The 23,879-nt window shown below is 39.0% G+C and overlaps 4 protein-coding genes across 5 annotated transcripts; all 4 read right to left on the bottom strand.

Moving 5' to 3' along the window:
• Positions 1-264: 264 nt before the first annotated feature.
• LOC103313029 (PHD finger protein 23) lies at positions 265-2,713 on the bottom strand. Of its 2 annotated transcripts, none has more exons than XM_008195169.3 (5): positions 2,518-2,713; positions 2,387-2,415; positions 2,109-2,228; positions 1,811-2,056; positions 265-1,661 (listed from the first exon to the last, which is right to left on the bottom strand). In XM_008195169.3, exons 1-5 carry the CDS (start codon positions 2,537-2,539, stop codon positions 1,566-1,568), a joined length of 513 nt encoding a protein of 170 aa, XP_008193391.1. In that variant the 5' UTR covers positions 2,540-2,713; the 3' UTR covers positions 265-1,565. The 2 variants fall into 2 exon arrangements, with proteins under 2 accessions (XP_008193391.1, XP_015840751.1); XM_015985265.2 differs by having other exon boundaries at positions 2,543-2,713.
• A 153-nt stretch (positions 2,714-2,866) lies between these two features.
• Nrk (Neurospecific receptor kinase) lies at positions 2,867-6,289 on the bottom strand. Its single transcript, XM_008195168.3, has 4 exons — positions 5,930-6,289; positions 5,615-5,882; positions 4,499-5,562; positions 2,867-3,568 (listed from the first exon to the last, which is right to left on the bottom strand). The coding sequence occupies exons 1-4, from the start codon at positions 6,149-6,151 to the stop codon at positions 3,212-3,214; spliced, it is 1,911 nt and encodes a 636-aa protein (XP_008193390.1). The 5' UTR covers positions 6,152-6,289; the 3' UTR covers positions 2,867-3,211.
• A 99-nt stretch (positions 6,290-6,388) lies between these two features.
• LOC103313027 (uncharacterized protein) lies at positions 6,389-9,638 on the bottom strand. Its single transcript, XM_008195167.3, has 5 exons — positions 9,292-9,638; positions 9,045-9,235; positions 8,747-8,998; positions 7,393-8,695; positions 6,389-7,344 (listed from the first exon to the last, which is right to left on the bottom strand). The coding sequence occupies exons 1-5, from the start codon at positions 9,439-9,441 to the stop codon at positions 6,913-6,915; spliced, it is 2,328 nt and encodes a 775-aa protein (XP_008193389.1). The 5' UTR covers positions 9,442-9,638; the 3' UTR covers positions 6,389-6,912.
• Positions 9,639-9,752: 114 nt separating this feature from the next.
• Sema-1a (semaphorin-1a) lies at positions 9,753-23,102 on the bottom strand. The gene is made up of 8 exons (NM_001160248.1): positions 22,915-23,102; positions 12,412-12,926; positions 12,167-12,359; positions 11,886-12,116; positions 11,398-11,832; positions 11,143-11,347; positions 10,606-11,091; positions 9,753-10,557 (listed from the first exon to the last, which is right to left on the bottom strand). The coding sequence occupies exons 2-8, from the start codon at positions 12,859-12,861 to the stop codon at positions 10,383-10,385; spliced, it is 2,175 nt and encodes a 724-aa protein (NP_001153720.1). The 5' UTR covers positions 12,862-12,926; positions 22,915-23,102; the 3' UTR covers positions 9,753-10,382.
• Between the last annotated feature and the right edge of the window lie 777 nt (positions 23,103-23,879).

Here is a 23,879-nt window from a genome sequence, read left to right as displayed (position 1 = left end):
AAGTTGTTAAGTGTCTTTATCTGTCTGGTTTGCTTTGTTTTAATAAATTTGTGTTAAATGAACTCCCGGAAATGGGCTTTAAAAACGTAAAATCTTATTGTGTGATAAATCATAAACGAAAAAAAAGTACAAGTACTTGCTGATTGAAAAAATGTTTTCGTGTTCGGCTTGAGGCGGCAACCAGTAATACCGTTACCGTCATTAACAAAAATTAATGCGTCAAGTGTTAAGGCGGCTTTTTGAATGGGGTAAGAAAAGCGTGCAAAACATTTAAATTTTATTGCAAATACAATGCCTTATAAAAAGTATTTAATTTTTTCGTGTTTATCATTAACAACACGAAGTCTTGAAAGACCAGTGTAACTTTAATACCACTTATAACTTATTATAAGGATATAAAAATATACGGGAAGTATAATATAACATAGAACATATCAAAATAATAATCTTATGCTAGAAACTATGATGATATTAGAGGTACACCAACATCTGCAAGAAAAATTGATCGATAACTAAATGTTAGTCATAAATTTGAATAATGAGATAGTTCTTGAAAATGTGGTAACAAACTAAAACAATTCAGTCCAGCAAAACATTTTAATTAATTAATGAAGATAAAACTACAATATTTTACAATAAATTACCAATTATAAGGCAAATCCGATTTAAGAAAAATATACAATTTAATAAAAATAAAATCAAAGGGAAATGCCTCATAACGAGCGCTGGTCCAAAAATGTACAAATTCCGATCCTATTAAAACAGACAGCAAATAAATAAGTTATAGCAATGTATTTGTCATAACTTCCAAGGCGAACTATATATATATTTTAAAGAATATCACAATTTTTGTGTTCACAACTGAAAATAACAGACCCAGTTACTTGATAAACACACATCCAAAAAATAAAATCGATGAGTATTGTATAAATAAAAATAATTGTATAAATAAGAATGTGTTTAAAATCCGCGATAAAAAGATAAATTGTATAAAGTTACTCTCCTAAAATTAAACCAATATTTACAAAAATTGAAAATCCTGATAATGTTGTTTGTCAATTAACTGACTTCATTATTTTCCCCATGATTGCCCATCAAATGTTAAAATCCCAACATCAAATATGAAAATGTGTTGCCGAACAATGATTTCTTTTTACAAATATAGACTTTCGTTTAAAAAATATAGAACGCTTAAACGTCTGTTTAGTATTTTTACAATACATTTTTGTGCTGTAAAAATAGTAAAAATATCGGTAATCTCCATTTTTTATTCCTTAAAACTAACGTAACACAGTTCCTTATAAACTATCGATGTAAAGTAAAGATGACACGAATGGGGCATGATGAACAATATAAAAAATGGAGACCACTTTGGACCTATCACATTCATATAGCATCACTAAAACAGTCAACAAATATAGAGATACTATCATTTTGTATAGGTAAATCAATTTTGTGATTAAAACGGCCGTTTAAGGGCACATAATCAAGAATTTACATAAGAGTATTTACATTTTTACATTGTTATCTACGTATTGTTTATATACAATGCAACTGTAATAACTCTACGTGGATCTACGCGGACGTTTCACAGCTTTGTCGGGGGGACTAGTGGGAGACACAGATCGCTGCTTCTTTTTGCATGTGGCACATAGGAACACCTAAACCAAAAAGAAAATCTCCATCACCGAATTTTGGGTCACTAAGTATGTTAAAAAGGCGGTTGGCCCAAAACTACCGAAATGGGGGCGCTTACGGCACTGACTTTACGTCTGACTAAACCCGAGTCGAATAAACGAAATTGACTTACTTCTGGTATATTATTTTTTTTAATCCGAGCGCAGGAGAGGTGTATCCATGTTAGACACTCCAAACATTCTATCATAGGTCTACCTGCAAAGGGTTTGCCACAAAAACAAGTAACTAAGTTAAAAGAGTCGCTATCCTCATCGTCTTCACTCTGTTTATCCTTCTGCCCTGAGCTGGTGGACTCAGAATTGACACTACTCCCTGAGCTGTCCAAGGGAGGGCTTTGGTTAGTCTCGTTTCGTAGATCCTGGGGCACAAAGAGTCACAAACGCCAACATGCAGGGTTCAGGCACACTTACGTCTTTTTTCCAGCCTTCGTAATTGGCATATTGCAAAACCACTGTACAAAAATCATAAAAATCGGCACTAGTTCTTGGACGTCTATAACCATTTGACATTCCAGCAACTTCTGTAACAGACTGAAAAAAACAAGGGGAAAATTAAAAGCACGAAGGGAAAAGAGTGGCAGTTTGGTGGTGGTGCAGTTTCGAGATGTGCATATTGGAATGAAATGAAAATTTGCTAAACCTAACCTAGAGTTATTTTAATAACGCCTGGATTAAGGCAAGGGACTTACGTTTTTCTGTTCCATAATTGCGGGGGGTACTGGAAAAATCGCCTTCAATTAGAATCGGATGAAAAATGCCAAATATGATAGCAGAAACCAAATAGCAAAAGTAAATGCTATTAGATGTTTAGCATACTTACATGACAACTCCTTATTTGTCATTACCTGGGAAAGGACTATGTTTTGAAATTTTTCGATTGGTTAAACATAAGATAGGCACTAAGAAGAGAGTTATTTTATTTATATTTATTCGCGTTCTACACTAAACTTTGGAAAATTCTGATGTCAGTCAGGTTGTATGTCAGTAAGAAGGGGCATCAGAGCGAGACAGCCGACTCAGACATAGCCCTGTCTCGCTCCCAAACATCCACGAAACGTATTCAAATAGCGCTATGCCAGCAATGGGCTAGACAGAGACGTCAATATTGACGCACCGCCAACAAAAGTCCGACACCGACGCGGCAAATTTCAAAAATGAAACGAAACAGGCACTTTTTAGTAGTTTTATTTGTCACAGGTATTAAATTTAAAAAACATTTTATATTAAACATATGTTTTTTTCTTCGTTAGGTATAAATATATTACCAAGCACTCTTAAATAGGAATGGTAAAAACACACAACACTTATACACATGTAACCCCTACGCAAAAAATTCGTCCTAACAATCTCATCTGTCCCTGACACTTTAGTAAAACTAAACGGATACAAAATCAGTCTTATGCATAATGGGTTTTATTAGAAACGAAAATAACCTAAGCGGTGCAGTAACACAAGTCTCCAAACTATACATATCACATTTTTCCTAAACAAAACATAAAGTGACCATTATACAACTACGTCGACTGCAAGGGCATCGCGAGCATGTTGCTTTGTATATTAGTGAGCGTCTGATGTATGGTGCGAAAATTCGGCCTGTCGACCGGTTTTTGGGCCCAACAGTCCTTCATAACTTGGTAAATAGCTGCCGGTGTGTTCTCCGGAGATGCCAACACGTTCCCCGCCTTCAAAAACCTGACGACCTCTTCATGCGTCATCCCGAAGTATGGTTGCAACGCAAACGAGAAAATCTCCCAAAGACACACCCCAAAGGCCCAAACGTCCGACTCTGGCGTGTACTTGTTGTAAAGAATGCTCTCCAACGGCATCCACCGCACCGGAATCGCGTCCCTTTCACTCCCTTTGTAGTAATCCTGAAACCACAAACGAAATACTTATTAATGTATTTATCCATTTGCATTAACACTAAAAGCCGCGCAGTTCCTTACCCACAAAGCCCAGCATGTACCTCATATTCTATGTATTTACATTGTATCACAAGAGAAATAATATGTCCAAAAAGTATTTTCACTGTATGGCATTTTTTAAAATCACAGAGATGTGTTTTGTATGATAATTATTTTTTATTAATCATTGTTTTCCTCATCCTTATTTCCTTTTTTCCTGGCAAGAATGCTCTAAACCTCCACGTGGTTCTTGCTGGACAAATTAGTTATTAATTTGACTAATTAGAGCAATCCTTAAATCTTTAGTTATTATTATTAAGAGCTGTTTTTGGAATTAACATTTATTTTTAGAGTTTGTTGTTTAGTTTTCTTTAAGCCTAATATTAAGGAGAAATTTTAAGCCAAGGAAACCCACGAGAAAATTTCTATTTTTGCTCCATTTCACTCAAAAGAATGCAAATCCGTGTTGGAAAATTCTTCTATAAACTCAAATTAGAGATATCTAGTGTATTGGACTCGGATTTCGCCACTTTTGAGACACTCTGTATATCATATCACACTAGCCAATTACCAAAATTTTAGTGAAAAATGCGCCTTTTATAAGTCACGCACGTTAAATTAAATTAATTATCATACAAAAATGAGAACAGTTCTGTTATTTTTGATTGTTTTCTGAAGTTTTGTTCAAATTATGCGACAACCGGTTTATTTTTTAACTAAGGCGGCTGGGAATTTGAATTTGACGTATTATTGACAGCGGACAGTAGCATCAACAAATTTGTTGTTAACAAGTTTTAATTAATTTTCGCAAAAACGTGAGGTGTTGTGTAATTGTGAGTGATCAGTGGGGCGTTATTTAAGCAGGTATGTTGAATTGTCAGTTATCAGTTTACTCACTTGGAGATATATTTTTTGCGAAAGTCCGAAATCGGCGATTTTTACGACCATGTTCTCGTTAATCAAGCAATTTCGCGTGGCTAGGTCCCGGTGTACGAATTTTCGGTCAGATAAATAGACCATTCCTGACGCTATCTGCAGCGCTACTTCGAGCAGCTCCAGGTGGTTCAATTGGTTGTCTTTAAAGACGTCCCTGCTCCCGTATTCGCCGTCCACGACGCTGCGCACCACGTAATTGCTGGGGGAGCACTGTCGCAGAAATTCGTTGAGGTCCCCTTTGCCCATGTACTCGAATAGCAGGCACATGGGGCGTCCGATGGCGCAAACCCCCAGCAATTTCACGATATTGGGGTGGTCAAATTCGGCCAAAAGACACGCTTCTTTTTCAAAATCGTCTTGCATGTCTTCCGACGCGTCGTCTTTCAGCATTTTGACGGCCACTAACGTGAACTCTTCGCCCGAGACAAGCCCCGGGGCTTTAGCCTGGAAAACGCGGCCGAAGGCCCCCTGGCCCAAGTCCTTGATGTAGATAATGTCGTTGCGGGGAAATTCGAGTTTTTCTAACTTTGGGTTCAGGGTTACGCCGTGCCGGTGGTAGGCCATGTTGCTCGGTAACTTGTCCAGGTCGATGTTAACCTCGGCGGTGTCCGTGGGGTTGTACCCCAAGCGGTGTTTGTGAATTCGATGGCAGAGTAAAATTAGTAGAGTCAGGATTATTACGCCCAAAAGCCCGATCACGGAGTAAATAATGAGGAAGGAAGGGGAGAGAAAAGTGTCCATTGCGATAGCTGCATCTTCTGACTCCTCAGAAGTGGAGTTGGGACACCTGGGGATGTCACAATGCTGCCACCGTACCGACGAGTTCGTTGTGAAACACCACGGTTTCTTTTCCTCGCCGCCGGCGTTTCGGCAGTAATTTTCCGAGTTTTTCAACTCGGGGAAAATGTCAGGAGGGGAGTTGTGCGAGTGGGGCTTTTGGGAGTCCCATCTTTGGCAAGCTAGGCCGTCTTTGGTCACGTTCACGTTGCCCTGATAGAAACGACCGCGTCCCTTAATACAGTCGTCTGGAAATTGCAATTTTCACCTAGACTGGCTATTAACCGACGAATAACTTACGTGTTATTTCGTCCACTTTTAGCTCCACGAGGCCGGCGTATGAACATGTCGCTGTGTTATTTACGATTTGATATTTGGGTAATTTTTCGCAAACTGGTAATCTGAAGTGGCCCCTAGATTTGAAAACGAAACCATTGGACTTCCTGTCTTCAATATGTGCCCACTCCTTGTAGCAGAATAGCTGCTTCACTGCAATGCAATCTTCGTGGCACAGTGGAAGAGGGTTGCCCAAGTAGCAGTCAGGAAAGGCATAGAAACATAACAATTTCTGGAAAAGTATTGATAAAGTGGGTTTTTCACACCCGGATGTGTTACTTCAGCTGCTCGGCGACAAGGTTCATTAAAAGTCTCGATAACTTCCCTCCAAAGCGCCTTGGTTATCTCCTCATTCTCAAAACCTCCCGAATTATTGAACCACACCATCTTCGAATGTCCCACGTAATTTTCACATATCTTGCCCCCGTAAATCCCACAATAACTTTGTATTTCTCCATTACTTATACTAAAGACTACCAATAAAATTACAAGGAGGTACATATTTTTCCTTTTCCATTAAACCAGTCATTGACTTTATTTGGTACTCCTGATCCACTAATCACATTTCTACTTTTAAATTATAAACAATTTCATTAAACTGTCAAAATGTTGCCAAAAAAGGAGCGGCTACGACCCCATTCGATCATATCACCAGCTCCTGATAACACCGTGTTGGCTCAGTCCAACCGAAAGCACGAAAAATACAGTCGACCGAATAAATACTAGTTATGCAACCAATGATTCGATTCATCTTTATTAAAACATTACAACTCTCCCTTAAAATCTATATTGCCGATAAGATTAAGTAGCACGTAGGACACACTGATATTTTAACGCAATGCGGGCGGGGTAAATTAACTGCAAGTTTTTCGTTACACTTTTAATTTGATTTGTTTTGTCAGACAGGCTATCAACTTAAAATGGTTAAAATATCAAATATGGGCCTACACACTACCAAGTTAAAATAAATAAAATGTACAATAATGAAATACACAGCAAAACTGACGGTTGTAACATTAACGTGTTTGTATAAAATTTTCTTACTTTTAAATAGAGATCACAGACATTTTTGAAAAATTACTTAAACGTTGTAACAAGTAGGTTTTCTATAACAATGGGCGTCTGAACGATATGTTCCCTAACTGGACGAGGTTCGCCGTATCACTAAAAGCCTACACACACTAACACAAAACAATTTTTAGAGTACAGCGAACCGGCTATCTGCCACTAGTGAGTTAGTTATGGAATATTGCAACAAATGGCTATTTGAAAAGGGCGGCAAGTTGGGCTATTGTGTGTTCTTGAGCAAGAGCGGCCAGTTCTTTGACCCACTCGTCCAACAAAACGGCGCATAATGCCACATGTTGCGCTTCGTTAAATTTCGGATAAAGCAAATTGCAGCTGTATTCTTCAGTCGGAACCATCGCGACGCTGTTTTCGGCGACTTGGCTCGGTCTTCGGCCCAGCATTTTCGTAAGTGATGGCAAATTCAAGCTCCGACGTTTGGGTTCGTTCCGTTGGAACGGCTCCGGTTCCACGTTAAACGAGGATGATTTTTCTAAAGTGTTACGTCTCGCATTTATTAGTCTTGTTTCCCTATCAACGAGAAAGTCCTTCGCTGCCCTTATCAGACTTGCACTATCAGATCGCCTACTCATATACTCATCAATGCTTTGTTTCAAAGAACCAATAATCTAAACAAACAACAGATAATCAGCGATAAGCAGCTGATAGATACTCACTTGGAATAATGATGGCACGTTCGGTTGCAACACTAAGCTGTCGTCGAGTAGATAAGTCCGCAAGAGGGGCTGCGGGTACACCGCCAGCCTCGAAATTAACCCAGTCACATGCAAATTTATATAAAACGAGTTTGAAAGGAAATTTTTCAGTTTCTCGAGGAGGATAGTCAGGAAAAGGCCCGCACTTCCGGAACTATTCAAATGATCGCTGTCTATGACCGCAGGAGTGGCTTTTTTGATTTTATTTGACGATATTTGCCAAACTGGAGTATCATCCGCATCGTCGATTTTTATTTTCAAACTTTCGTAGCCACTACTTTCGCCCAAAGAAGACAAACTATTGCAATTTTCTTCCGTATTGCTTAGGTCTTGAATTTCGTCACACCCCGTATATGAATTATTCCACGACTGACAGGCCGCTTGGCAGCTCGCAATTTTGTTCCTAGCGTCGTACAAATACGCGTGATATTTTCCACAGAGACTTTGCTGTCCCCCGTAGTGATTCCAATGTATGTTGTCGGTCCGCGGCGAAGTCGGTAAATCACAACAAATCGGTGCTAGATTTAACAATTTCTCGAAACTTTGACAATGAGGGTCCAATGGCAACAACATTCTCCTTTGAGACAACATCAAGTGCAGACACGGCTGCAAGTGTTGGAAAACCAACTCAAGCATCATATCCTCGCAGTTTAAATTAACCATGGTCTCGAATAACGACAGAGAAACTAGGCACAACTCGGACGCGGAATTAATTCGTTGTATTAAAATGTTTAGGAGTCTTTGTCCGTCGTAATCCATATTTATCAGAAATTTTAATAAGGCGTATAAAAGACCCGGTTGCGTAACTGTGCGTAAAATTAATTCCAAATAAGCGGTAGCGGCAACTTGCTCGTCAATGTTAGTTTGTAAAAGCGCAGGGCCTAAGACGGGTATCAAAAAACCGCGAAATAAAAATTCCTGTAGTTGTTTTCTAATCATCGGATGTGCGACTTGTGCTACGGCGTTACTGAACTCCAGCGATGTCACAAATGTTGATAAACCCTTAATGTCGTTCACGTCATCGGGAGTTAAGCGACGCCAATCAGGTACTGATATATCGTCCAGAATATTTGGTAACAAAGAATATAGGCCGTTTAAACCGCTGGCGGCCAACACCGCGAAGTTCGAACGCTCTACTATGTAAGTAGCGACGTCTTTATTTTTCTTCGACAGCGACATGCAGAGCAACAAACCGTCCCTAGCCCTCATCCCTATTGAATCCTCGCGGTGTACAAACGGTATCAACAGCAAGAAAATTATAAACCTGCAATTGTCAAGTCCAGAACTGGCTTTAATTCAACTTTATTTTATTTACCTTGAGTTATTCTCACTCTTCTGGAAAAACAAATCTATCAAATCAATATTTTGCATTAGGAGAGCGCATAACTGATTTAGCAAGTCAACAAGAAGTTTTTCTATTTCTCTGGAAAACAGCTCGTCTTTACAGGAATTCAGTAGTTTCAACAAGGGTCTAAGAAAAGGTTCATGGACTAAAAGGACGTGTCTGGATCTACTGATCAAAACTTCGTACAACTTCAACTGTTCGCACCTTACGGCGTCTTTAAATCTGCGAAAAGGTGTCATTAGTGTGTTTGTGGTGTCTGGTGACGTACTTTCCAGCACGGACGCCCCATTCAAACAACTTGTCAAGGATATTCTCAGCGAGCATGTACTCCAGACACTGCGAAGACGACGATATTGGAACCCGCAGCTGGTCAATTTTCTTCATATCGTACAATAGGAGCGTAACCATCTGCTCCAAATGATTGACAACCCCCAGAACATCGTCATTTTTGGGCAATTGCTAAAATTGCATTGACATTGACAAGTGACATAACCTCAGTTTTTCTTTTGTCAAACCTGGGTCCGATTGATGATTTTTAGAGCTTGATGCCAGTGTTCCTTGAAACTGTCGTAGCAGGCCTGAGGGTCGCACTCTTCCATTGTGCTGCCCATCAAAGCCCGCGGCTGCTTATTTAGCATGTTGTAACCACTGCGTATCCACTCCATTTTTGGCAACTTCTATTTAACCATACTGTTCGAACCCCATCCAGTTATTATTAATAACACCGACCCAATAAACTTATTTATCTCATTTCAATGCACTTCATTTAAATTAAAGATAACATAATGCTGGTATTTACGCATTTTTTGACGGACCACTTTCTCCGGTTTGAGTCCGGACTACCATACGTCAAAACGCCCACGTGACCGGACGTCACTATCTGGTTGATTGGCGCATCAACCCAGAGATGTCGACACGTTTGGTTGATCACGCGCTCATTTAAATTTGGGTTGAAGAGGTTCAGTAAAACAGGGAGTTTGTTTATTATTTATTCGCTTAAACAGATGATACAAATATACATAAGCTAAGGAATGTAATAGTCTCTTTTCACTTAACTCTAAAATTTGTACATTTCGTATTTACTAAAAATTGCAGATTTTCCCTCTGTGTGACTGCCAAATAAAGAAAATAGGCACTATAAAAGGCAACATGATATACTTTTTAGACCTACAGTTCACAGCCAAACAGATTGAAATAATTTCATAATTTTAAAACTTAAATTAACATCACCTATACGACCTAGTTATTTACAATAGCGCTTCGTAAATCTAAAATTAGCAACAGAATATAACAGAGACAACGTTACACAAGTGTATCTTAAGGTATTGATTTTTCGATATAAAAATTTCACTTCCGGCTACTTTTAATACTTGACAATACTGTAAAAAACATGATCCATTATCGTGTAAGTTAGGTCATACGCCTCTAGTGAGTATCACAAAAACACATTTGTTCCACAGTCATCATACATAAAATTACGAATAAAACATTTAAAAACGTAAATAAAACTTTACGTCGTTAGCATTGAGCGTGAGTTGCTGCCAGAACATCAAGGAATGGCCTCCCTCCATCACCACAGGTACATTCACGTAGTAAAAAGTCGCACTTAAATGTAAGTCTTCTTGATTTTTTGCAAAGTCCCGTCACTCGCAATGTTCAAGTCTTTGCTGACATCGAGATTGTCCTTTTTCGGCGGCGGCGTGCTACTCGACACGTTCACCACCAAATTGACCGCTTTATTGGCCCTCGGAGTCAAATACCCCGTCTGGTTGGCGCTTAATCTGCAAAGAAATCAGTAAAGTGTCGCCGCGAAAGGACAAAGAACCAACCTTTCCAAATGATTGTGCTGCTCTATAAACGGCGCCTCAGGATATTGCGAATGCGAGTGAAATTTTTGCGAAAACAGATAACCCGCTATAAAGCCAAGAAATAAACCCACGATGCTGACGACGACCACGACAATGTGTAGAGTCCCAGCTGTGTATATAACAAGTTGCTGGCGGACGGCGCATCCGCCTATGCTGTTCTCGCTGACTGGATCACAATCGGAATCGTCATCGAGACCAGTTTTGATGAGCGGATCGCTTGAATCGAGATCCTTTTCGTCAATGGAGTTCGTAATCTCGTTCTCAACCTCGCTGGGCTTATTCTTAATCACAGTCTTTTTGTCTGTTTGCGGCGACCAACATTTGTTGTCGTCGCCGCGAACTACGTCCTGGATCAGGAAGCGATACGAAGTGACGGTGTCAATGCTGACACACAGGTTTTGTTTGGCGTCCCAGGCGCAATGTGGGTCTTGCAGTTCCACACAGTCCCTACGACAAACACCGGTAAGGCAACGAAACAAAAAATTCGATCATAATTACTTGCACCGCGTTTTGCTTGCACAATGGTTGAGATTAGCAAGTCTGATTTCGTCTTTCCCGACCACCACAACTTTGCCATAACCGGGAGCGATCTTCAGCTGTTTTACGGGAGCTCCGTGCGGTAGTACGGTATTTTCCGATATAACAATCGCTTTAGCGGTGTCCGCGTTTGGTATATTAACAGCTTTTAGTACCTTCCCATCATCTATAATCACCCACGATATGATCGGGCCGAGTCAGGAATAATCAACTCACCTGTTCCGATATACAAAACATCGAGATACTGATTATTGATTGTTTTCACTTGTGGATCCACTGTTATGGCTGTAAACCGATACTGCAGACTCACTCGGACCAGAACTGGTTTTCCGAAAAGAGCCGGAACGGCGTCCTCCATCAAAGAGTGGGTCTTAATAAAGTTGACGTTCTTGTCGGGCAGGATCCTGCTGTCGCGTACGCACTGCCCGGGCCTGGGTTCAGGGACTAGGTTCTGGGGCACGGGGAGCCAGTTCGAGTTGATCGTCTCTTGGTGCTTGAAGCTCCCTTCAAACACGCGCAAGATGTCGGCCATTTGATACGCGCAAATGGCCGAGCCGCCGATGGCATTAACTGGAGTTGTGAGGATTCCATAAATGATCTTTTTGCTGTCGTCGGAATTGTACCGACCCTCGACTATATCACTTGTTGATTCTAAACGAACCGAGTTGAATACAAATCAACTTTGGAAAAATTGCAATACTCACGGATTTCATCAAAGTAAAAGGGGTACTCGCCGGGAATTGAACAATTGAGACGTGCTTTGAGGAACGACGTCCAGCGGTCGCGTGACTGGTGAGGGCCCCCTTTGTCGTCCTTGCACACCCTGGCGACCCGCGAGTAGATGACTTTTCCGCAGTTCATGTACTCGACGGCGGTTTCACGGTAGAAGAAGAATATGTAGTCGCCATAGGCCACCGAGTTTACGAAATTCGGTGCTAGAATAGCGCAATTAGCCAAATATTTTGTTTGGTTTTGTGGTAGGTACCGTTCAGTTGTTTGAGATCTGAGAGTTCGGTGCGCTGGGGCTCCCTGTATATGAGAGGGTCGCCCCCGGAAAAGTCGGCGACCGTCGCTGAAAATAATTGGCCATTGTAGGAGACAGATGTGCTGTTGTGTTCCGGATTGTATGGACACAAGCCTATCCCTTCTACTTCTTTCTCAACCAGGTACTTTCCCTCCTAGAATTATGTGGAGTGTAAATGACGATTGCGTCAAACCGACTGGACCTACCTTAAATGCGTACGTCCGACAGAGGGGTTTGTACGAATTGGTCCCGCAAATAACTAATTTCCCCGGTTCTGAAGAGTACAGTATTCTAATGTAATTTTGGCAGTCGTCGTCCGTTTTCCCTTTCAATATACACAACTGGCCATGTGCATCGGACGATGGCCAGTCGATTCGCCCCCCTTTACGCTCACTGAGGTCGAATATACTTAAATTGTAAACCCTATTTCTACCGCCTACTAATATCGAAGTTTCGTCTTGATTCAAGACAATAAAGTGATCAGGGAACGTGGCGTTCCCGGTAAAGCTTTTACTTTCAACTGATTTAAAATGGTTTATTAATTTGGAAGAACTATCCGGCATCCAAGCATGACACAGCGCTATCAGACATATCGACCAAACCAAGATCTTCACCACCATGTAGCTACATTGCAAGATCAATTGGAAACCAAACATTTTGTCGATTGTACGCGTCTGAAACGCGTTTCAAAATTTCCTCTTCATTGTAGTTCGAAGATTATCTGTAACAAAAAAAAGAGATAAATTGATTGACTCCGGAGACGTGCTCAGGTAATTTGTCAAAAGTAATGGATTTTAAATTACTACATTATTAACCTTGGAATTTCTACGACTTGGGAAAATTTTCGAAAATATTTATTCGAACTACGTGCTCGGCTCAAGAAAACTAAATTGAAAGTAATCACTCTTCGGGCACTACTTAACAAGCTTTTCGAACCTCATTTCGTTCAGGCATTATACAAATTTATGCAAACGTAACACGATGTGTTTTTTTGATTTTTTAATGTTATTATGAAAGTTATTTTTGAAACTGGATATAAAAAAAGAGATAGTAGACGTAAAAGTAATCAAGCCACTGGCTTCGAGATTGGCTCGAATTTATCATTTTGAGAATGGGATGGTTGTGGGTCGCTAATTGTCTAGCCATGGTACGAAATGGTTGAGGCACGTTCTGCAGATGGCCAAAGAGGGAGCCGCTGTCGATTGAGCTCGGTTGATTTACGTGTGCCTTGAACCTTGCCAATTAATTAAGGATTTACATATTAATGGCATTAGATTGGTGGTCTTTCTCACGATATTTAAGATCGTTTTTGTAATGTTGGAAGACCGCCTTATGAGTCATATTGTGCAGTTTAAGCGAAAGACGTGGTCGTGGTCGTTACCTTTTTGAGTTGGTTGATACACGACGATGCAATAGTGTATTCACATCCAATTAAATAGTAAATTTAATGACGCGGTGTCACATCCTTTAAAACCAGCTTGGAGCTAATCGAAGTTGAAAATTTACGGTTTTAAAAAATATGGTAATTTGAAAATCGAACGGTGGTCACGTTTGCCAACTGAATAAAGTCGTTTGCCAACAAACTCGGCTCGGTCTAGACAACACACTCGCTAAAAATACAACACAATGCAAGTTGCAGCTGCTTAATGTATTATTGCTTGGATTATGACAATGAAAGTTTTTATGGTTCCAATAAGAGTACCGTTCGATTAACAATTTACCGCAGCGAGCGTCAGGAAGTTCCCAAGTGTGCAGAATAGGATATTCATAATTTAGGTAAAGCACACATGTTAGCCAGGGTTGGCAACCTTATCTCGTTAAAAATTTAATAAACACTTTATAATTAAAAAACTTTGTTAATTACTAAAATCGTTAGCTTACGTAACAACAATCAAGTCGCGGTCTAATGACTTTAGCAATGAAATTACTTGTAATTTTAACGAAACGCGGAACGCGAAACTATTTTCATATCTATGCTTGTTAAGGTTTCAATGTTTCTAAATTGTTATTTTATACAATTCGTGACGTGCCAATTGCTTCATTATTTAACGCTTGAAATGGGTGGCGCAGAAAAAGATATGTTTTTTGGTCCCCTTTAAATCTTTGTTTCGGCTGTGGTTGGGCCTCACCTTGAATTTCCCTCTTACTTTTTACAAATCTAAAGGTAAATGACAACAATCGGTGACCTTAGCGAGATATTACCGGCGACCCACCGTGAATTATCTGGTTTTAATGATTTGTGTGCGTTCCCAACAAGTCTAATTACCAAAACATTTAACTACAATCAGTCTATGAGTGATTTATTTGTGTAAACAACGAGACCATGACTAAACAAATTACCAATTATCACCCATTACAATCTACAAGTCTCAGGTTTTAAAAGGAGTATACCCGAGGGTCATTAAAGCAGCAATACTACTGTTTTGAAGCAAGCGTGTAAATTACAGATGGCGTTTTATGCAATAACATTACTGCCTCTCCCAGATTGTAAATAAAACGCGTTCTACAAACAATAAATAATTGTGAGCCATTCTTCAGTCACGTAATTGGAGTATAACGCAACTGGAGTTTTGTGCGTTTAGTTGTCTCAAAGTTGATGCTGATTTACAATATATTGTGTGTGGGAGCTAGATAAAAGCACTCTTGTAATGAAAGGAGCATTTTTCCCACTCCACCATTATAATCCACATCTCTACATGAATCGAGAACTAGATCCTCACTGATAACTGATGTACAGTCATCGCGAAAATCAACGTTCCTCATTATAGTAGACGGCATAAACCTGTTCTTGGTTCGATCCCGACCGAGATTAGTAGCAAACGCTGCACACACAGCTGCCACATCTCGTTACCCATTGGCTGGCTAATACAATTTTTGCACAAGTCAGTCGACGCAAAGGACAAAAGACTGCCAGTCAGTCGTGTGTCACATCCATCAAGCAACTCCCGATTTTTAAAAAGCTCTTACACAACGGAGGGATTAACAGTCATTAACCACACGTGACACAAAAAACCTACTTCCTCTCATTTCAATCGAAGGTTTTTTTACATAAAACTGTATTGTCAAGCGAGATGCCAACTTCCGGTATTACTCGTCAACAGGAAATTTACTGATGTTTAGTAATAAAAATTACAGGCCATTAGAGCCGATCTACGGATATTCCACTTTTTCCATACCACACACATTACCATGGAAAGTGTCGCTCGAGTCGACGATGTCATCATTCTCGCTCAAGCGACTAAAACAATTGACTCGTTTTTCCAATAAGTTAAGTGGGTTAAGTCTGTTTTTGACTACGGGAAATCAATTAGCTGGAAGAAATGTCACATCTAAACTGATGAACCAACAAAGAAAGTCCATCAGAAACGATGCCGGCGAAAGTTTCATGATTGGCAGATTTACGAAACCGATGTTGTGTCTTCTATTGCTTGTTGACTTTCCTATACGCGAATTTTTATATCGACAAACAACATTGAATAAGTGCCAACTTGCAACGCATAATGTTGTTCTTGTAACTGATTTGCATGTTAATACTTTTGAATAATGGTGGCTGTCGAGGAGAACCTTATATTATAATTTACGAACGTGCATAGTCCACATGCAGAATTGACAATTGATGACAACCCAGAATGCAAATTAGGGACACGTACCTGTTTGTAATTCTGCAATCAGAGCGCCGTCTAAGCGCTGCCAACACTCCAAAAAACAACACGCCGTAAACCTCCAACCATTATCTATTTGTATTTGACATATATTGGCTCTGACTGAAGTAGCCGACCATGGTCATTACGATTTTATGACAAACTTTATTGCTAATTAGCATTATAATTATTAACAAGCTTACTTTACCAACATACGTGCTGCCACAAAGCAAAGACAATGTACCTACCATGTGCTCATTTAATTTCCTGATCGCACTGGCCTTTGACTTTGAAATATAACGCTCTTGCCAACTTAATCCCAGAATCCCAACATCAGAAAATTCAAAATCAAGACGTTAATAATAAGAATAACACGGTGAATTCAACACTTTTTATTTAAAATCTTGTCTAAGTAGGAAAATACTAAGCGACTCCATGTATCATGAATGGATAGCTTGGTCACCTCAGTTTATGGCACGCACAAAAATGAGCAATACTTTCGATTGAAGTATTAAATAATTGAATGAGTCTCGCTTTTATTACCAAAACTAATCTATAAATAAAAAACCATACAATGAAAGTACAAGTACTACGCAGCGTTAAGTTCCTCGCTCTAATTCATCATTGTGACAGAAATTATGTCGGGAATTGGATTATATTGTAGGAGCATGCATAACTCATCATGCTCCCAATGTCAAATACTTTCAAGTGAAGCAGTCTTGTTGAAAAGGAGTGATTAGAGCAATAAATCTGGATGTTTTCCTGTGTAAGTGTGTAATTTTCATCAATTTGCAGAAGTCGAAGCTTATAAGCCATGTAGCTAAATAAGTGTATGTGTAATTTAGTAATTATCTGTCGAGGTGCTAATATTTCGTCATCGGAAGAGAGGAGCGTCTAGTCATGAGAAAGCAAGATGGCGGAATATGAGTAAGATCTCGGATTGTTCTCCGAATGAGTGATTAGCGGAATTGATTTCTGGGAGTCATCAGAGAGACCGGTCACGAATCTGTCAAAATCTCGTTTGTATCAGAAGCGAGTGCTCGAGGTGATCTTCGCAAGCCATATAAGTTAGCACAGAGAGCGGTTCCCACCGGAAACTCAAGACATGTTTTATGTGGGCAGATAGCTGGATCGGTTATATCAGGTCATCCGTGGGAGTTGGATAAGTGGTGCGAACTCCCTGAATTTACATAAATTACATTAATACAGAGTTCTTCTAACGCTAAGTGAAGTAAAGCAGAACGTGCCGAGTACGTTTACCTTACACGACGTCCGCTCCGTAAACAACTTGTAGTACCAGTCCTACAGTTATACTTGCTGACAAACTATGATCATCACATATTGGATAGTGCAAGTGGCAACCGCTTGAAAAACAATACCTACTCCTGCATTGACGGTTTTACAACTCGCCGGATTGAATTACACGGAGTATCAAAATTGTGGATGAAAGAAGCCGTTTGATTTCTGTAACTACGTATGATAATCCCTCAAACGACTGGTCATAAATGTCGAGTAAACGTAGGCATAGTACGAAACAAAGAGCTCATGGTTGCTGGTTTACAACTGATTAAAGCCAGTGTTTCTCTGCCTTTTAATTGATTTAATGATAAGTTGGTTTGAGGAATCCGCACAGGTAGCAATGATGCACTTGGAATTATGACAACTGATTTGACATTCAGATGGTGCTTGCAATACACGTGTCACCGCCATGTTTAATGGCGGCCCGTAGTTGTTTAAAATGGTGCGAATCTCCAGCGGAAGACAAGCAGAACCCGAGTTCAATGACAATTTAAACTTTTACGTCTGAACTAGATATGACCATGTATAGTCGTTACATGATTATTTTAATTTTGAAAGTAAAACCTTGGAAATGACTGGTCAGCCGTGCATACATGTGATATATCGTAGATATAGTCGTTGCTTAGAGACCGTAACGCTTTAATCACATATTTTCAACAATTACATTTTTAATACATGCGACATGCCGGCAATCCCTACAGAAACAATTTATTTATCCGTGCTTTTTTGAAAAACTCGACAAAACTTGTTTTTATTAAATAACAGTAACATATTTAGTCACGACCATAAAACCAACTAATTATCATTTAGTAAATAGCGACAGGAATTAATTCAAAATTCATGTAAATCTTGTCTATTTAAAATCTTCTTAATGTCTTTGGCAAAAAAATTAAACAGGTGTCCTGATCTATGATAGTTTCAGTCAACGGTTATCGACACCCAAGCCAATGACAAATCATCAAAAATAAATCATTTGCACACTTGCCGCCAATTATGCAATTAAAATGAGTAGATTTTTCCAAACTGACGTAACTACCTTCCAGCCTATGCACTTGGCTTCAAGGACTTGCTTTTTCCTGGCACTTCAGTCAATAATTATAATAACCTTAATTAAAAAACACGTATATAGTACGTGTCACAATTCACGGTCCAGATCGGGCACTCCAGAGGGGGCCATAACTAACAAGTGACAAATCGGTCGAATGGGAAGTAATTTGAATATAAGTCAGTTTGACAGCATGATATGTTGCTAAAAAACACAACTAAATTTATTCGTTTGAGAAGTTTTGTTTTGTTTGTTTCTTCATGCCGTGCCGATGTATCATTACAAACTATTTTACTACGAAGTCGACTATTAAAAAGGAAAGACGACAATTTACAAGTTGAAAAATAGATGTCAAAGTCCTCCAAACGCTCGAACCGTCATTATTTTAGTCACTTGATTGGCTCATAAAGTAAAATAATTAATTTAATATTTTAAAATGATGATTCGATTTCAAAATGTTTATGGAAATGTGCGTCAAGTGTACATCCTCGTGCTGAAACAATAAACAAACGAAGCCAAACACGCGCAACTTTCCTGCTGATTTTTGAAATTCTACTCGTATCAGCTCAAATAACGACTGTTAGCAAAACGCTTATCACTTGCCACACTATACATCCTTCGACACGCGGCACTTTCGCCTTTTTTGAAAAAAATGGGCCACACACCGTCAAAATGGGTTAGCGTGAACCACTTTGGATAATTTATACCGTTTCTATGCAAATTTTGAACTTTAGCACATTTTTTTTGATAGTCAAACCAAGCCTCCAAATGTATAAAATTTCGGAAGTAATTTATACGCGGTTCGCGCTATTTATCAGCCCTTGGTCAATCTAGTTCTCGCTCTTGACATTTCAGTATGCCAACAATTTACAAGATGCGACAAATATGCATATAAAACAGCGGAATTTTTGACATTTGTGCAAATTTGGGTCAACAATCTTGTAAATCTTGTCAAATCGTATAAACAGAACCCTCCGAGTGTATTATTATAATCAGGTTTGAAAAGACAAACGAACACCGCTAGAATTTGCATACGGCAGTGGCGGCTCGCCAGGTGAAGTAGGTTAATTGCCACTTTACCAAAATCTGTCGGAATTATGCCCCTACCAAGTAATATTAATAAGTTATATAACATATTAAAATTTAATGCCAAAAAAGTACTCCCTTCGTTTCAACCTTATTCTTAAATTATTAGATTATAGCGAAATTTCATAAAATAAGTGAGTTTTTCATTCAGAAAACATGTCGATATTTATTACAACGAAGCCCAAAGAACGTCAATTTCGATCTAATTAGTTATTTTTGACGGAATTTCGCAAAATAAGTTATGTTCGTACTCAAAAACTATAAAACGCAAAAGTTGGCACAAAAATGTTGTAAAAAAATTCATTTATGTTTATAGCATGTTCCAGAGAATTTATACTAAAGTCAGGCCAGTGCTCATAGGAAATTTTGAAAAATACTTAGTTTTTGGTCAAAATGGGATAATTTTCGACGTAATTAGGCGATTTTTCGGCCGGTTTTGACGACTTTTTTGTGTTAGACTGACTTTTATGGCTAGATGTCTCATCGAGTGCATGTTAGCTCACACGTAATTAAAGTTGAGAGAAATGAAGACTGTTCGGGTTCACTTTCTATAATTTGCATGGCGATTTGGCTCAAATTTAAAATTAGAAATTTCTTGTCCTGGAGGTATAAAATGTGGGGCGTAAAAATGCATGACGACACGCAAGAAGGGTCGGCCGAGAGGGTCATCAAATTGCAAGTTGAGGGAGAACGGCTATGAATAGTGCACGTCGAGGGCTGCGAACAATAGCCGAGATCACCAATAAGTAGCGGTGATTTTATCGCACGAAGCTGGCTATTTCCGTTATGAATTTAAATCGGTAATAATCGAAACAATTTGTAAATGTGCCAAAACGAGTCGCGTTCGCAGAACAGCGGGATTACGAAAACGTTATAGATGCCATCGGATTCGTACTTTTTACACTTGATTTGTATATTAGCTTAGGGCGTTTCGTGCATTCGTTTAATTCTATAGCCTCTGGACATACTTGTTATTCCATTTTAAATTTTCCCGTATCACGAAGTGGCTAATTAATCCTCAAGGATTACAAAAATATATGTAACACACCCGTGACGATTATACACACGCATGGATTTTACGTCTCTTTCTGCGTCACTACTATTTTCGAGGAATATTTCATACAAATTTGCAACATCTGGCCTTGTTCCTTTTTTAATTCTACGAGACGGGATTCAGCAAGCGCAAAAACCGCAACAACTTTCATCGATTCTTTCCACAAACTTAGAAAATTATCGCTAATTGGCTGATTGAGCACATGTGCACCTGCAGGGTTTTTCCTTTAATTCTAATTCTATAAATAAATGATATTCTTTCGACGTAACAGTTTTCCAGCTCCTGGAAGTTGACAAAAACTGTCATTAGAGGATTTGCGTGATTCCGCAAGTGAAATTCATGTGAACAGTCGTCGAGAAAATGCCATATTACACTTCCGTCGTTTAATAATTAACAAAAGTAACTAATGAACTTTCTAAAAAAGTGTATTAATTATTTCAGCTAAATCAATTTTACGCTCCGTGGTTGAGTATTTTACAGAGCGCCAAACACCGATTAAAAATCAACGCACGCACCGGTTTATTAATAATAATAACATTATTACATCACTACATTGGCTCAATTAACATTTCAGAAATTCCGAAGGCAAAGACAAGAGTTTTTCGATTTGTTCGAAAAGTTTGTCAAGGTTTGGGATTAGAATTTAATAGTCAGCGTCGGTCTATTGTTACTTATTCACATGATTAAAACGAAATTATTGAGCAAGAATCGCGCGATATGAAAATCACTTGTCCTTAGTTTCCCAATTTAAAAAGAACTTTTAAGTGTGTTCAGATAATTGCAGGTAAGTTTCAAGTGAAAGTTGAAAGGTCAGCGTGGTTACATTTGTTTATTTATTAAATATCGACATTTGCAACACATAAATATTTATAAAAAATGCATTATTAATTTATTATAATTAAAGAAACTGCTGATGGTGCTGTTGCAAAACTGTCAGCGTTTAAGTAAGTCATTTCTGGGGTATTTTGAGTTTGGGTCTAAAATAAGTTGCACAACTTTGTACTTTCACATCATACATAATGAGATTTTTATGTAAGGTGCTCATTTAAATGCACGCCTCTAACTCCCAAGTAGATCATGTGTATTAAAGTCCTTGATTGGCAGTTTTTCTCTTGATTACGCCCAACCAAAACGGCTTGGCCTTTGATCAAACGACATCCAACACTTGTCGCATAATAAGGTGGACAAAATCCCACGCCAGCACCACAACCTACATTCGATAATAGACTCGAAGACGACATTTACCTTAAACCGACGCTCTCTTCGTAATTGTGAAGATGCGACTATTAAATGTTCTAGGCGAGCATTGTTACATCACGAACGGCACACCTCGGCTATGATTTTGCCCGGACATGGCCGGAAAACTCATACAAATGTCATAACTCGATAAAAGAATCAATCCCCAAGTTTTGGATGCACTTTAACCAAATGCCACCGAACTCGGTGAGGTATTAAATTTATCATTGCCCTCCGTCTCTATTCCACTTCTTTAAATGTTAGCCATCGATTTTTTCACAAAAGTTCAAGGAACCACAAACTCCAAAAAGCCCAGTCGGACTTACAATACTTATCACGACTAGACTTGTGGAGAATTGATCAACGGGACCGAATCTTTCGGGGAAAATCAACCCAAATCGAAAAGTTTTATTAAACCACGTTACACGCAGCGGGGAAGTGCATGCTGCCTACTTGAAAAGGCCGGATTATAATAAAATTACTGTAAACGTCTGAAGCACTTGATTTACAGTAGAGCTTTGCGTTTTGCGAACGAAATCACACAATCATTTTTGCACCGCCCCATACCATCATCAGACGTCTAAACTTACATCAACCTCGTTTCTATTTTTATTAATAGTTCACACCGTCTGCTCTGAAACTGAAAATTGACCACGTGGATATTTAATCCACTTGAATACATTTTTGATTAAAGCAATTGAAAAAGCCGGCTATTTTTAACCCAGACCAATAAAAGATTTTACTGGCAATTGGCCAAAACTACGAAAATCGCAAACACCGCAAATATTTATTCGATAAATAAAAATTTTGATGTGAGACCCTTCCTCCTGGTAACACCAACCAGTAAAGTGTTTTATTCGGTCGTTCCATCATCACCACAGCTGCGTTTTTTAATATTCTCGTTAATTTTTCGGGTAAACAATTTTACAATCTCGTTGGAGGAAACTTCGAGTGTCAAGTGATGGACCTAATTAAAAATATAAACTTCGGGGGGAGCTTTATTTTTAAAAATTCATTCAACTGTCTGATTTATATTTAGTGTTCGTATCGCATAGAAATATAAGTTTGTTGGCGCGTTTCCTACTTATGTGCCACTTTCACGTTGCATTTCTATGCAAAACACCAGTTATGAATTAAAAAGCGAAATACCAACACACAGGGTGTCCGCACTACCGTAATGAAAGCAAAAGGGGCGCAAACCAAATCAAATAAGGCCCGCTTTAGAGCGTCCGCGTACGTGGGCCACGCTAAATGAATTGAACTGTCAAATTATCCTACTTATCCCCTTAGTGCCAGCAAATTAAATTAAGTAATAGGACAATTGAGACCGGCACAAAACGAGACTCACGTCGGGGTCCAAACAAGCCGAGGCTGAAACCACGCTGGAAAGCTTATCCGAAAACCAAGGGAAGCATCTTCAAGAACACAACAATCCACAGAGAAGCACCAAAACACGATTTGTCCGCAAATTTAAATGTACGCTCCGTAAACTACGCTCCAAACAAACTCTCAACTTGATACTAAACTTCGCTCGTGTACACGCCGCTCTAGGCTACCTAGCGGGACAAGATCTACTGTACTGTTAAGTTGGCCTCTCGAACCGACTCGGGTTAAGTCGTAACAACTTTCAAATCCACTAAACTGACCGCCACGAAAGTCCATTTCCAGTACCATTGATAAGTTTATTCATTGTTTGACTTACACTCACATACAACAAACTACTAAGCAAACACGGGTTTGCACCAAAAAGGCACTCCACACTGTTGCACTCCACACTTTCGGCCATCTTGTGCCACCAGAAGTCTTATAACTACCATTATTTCTATCACTACTATTAAAACCTATATGGAGGAGAAAATAATATAGTATTAGACTGCTATTACTCTTAGCAATGTTATTATTTTATTTATTTACCGTAAAAGTAACAATGGCGTCTATTTTTCTAACAAGATATTTGTGGCACCAATCTCTCCGAAAATCTCAAACTTTATTGTCTGAATTTGCAACAATGTACCAAACTCTTTTGTTAGTGATATTAACTTCTGTCAGCTAAAACCGCAAATTGTAAAAGACTTATTTCTTGCCCAAGAGATCACCAAAGACAGATTTTTTCGCCAAATCTGCTGATAACCAGCGATAAAATAAAACTTCACGCTTTAATTTATTGTGTCGTTCTGTAAAATTTATAAAAATATATACCTACTATTCCGCAACCACTGTAACCATTTTGTTGCTAAACAAACATCGTATTAAAGAAAACAATTTTTTATGTATGTTTGATAAAAACGCTATAAATAAATACAGAAAAAAAAT

This window comes from Tribolium castaneum, chromosome 10 (genome assembly GCF_031307605.1).
Source record: "Tribolium castaneum strain GA2 chromosome 10, icTriCast1.1, whole genome shotgun sequence".
Classification (NCBI taxonomy): domain Eukaryota; kingdom Metazoa; phylum Arthropoda; class Insecta; order Coleoptera; family Tenebrionidae; genus Tribolium; species Tribolium castaneum.
This window is presented reverse-complemented; position numbering and strand designations above follow the sequence as displayed.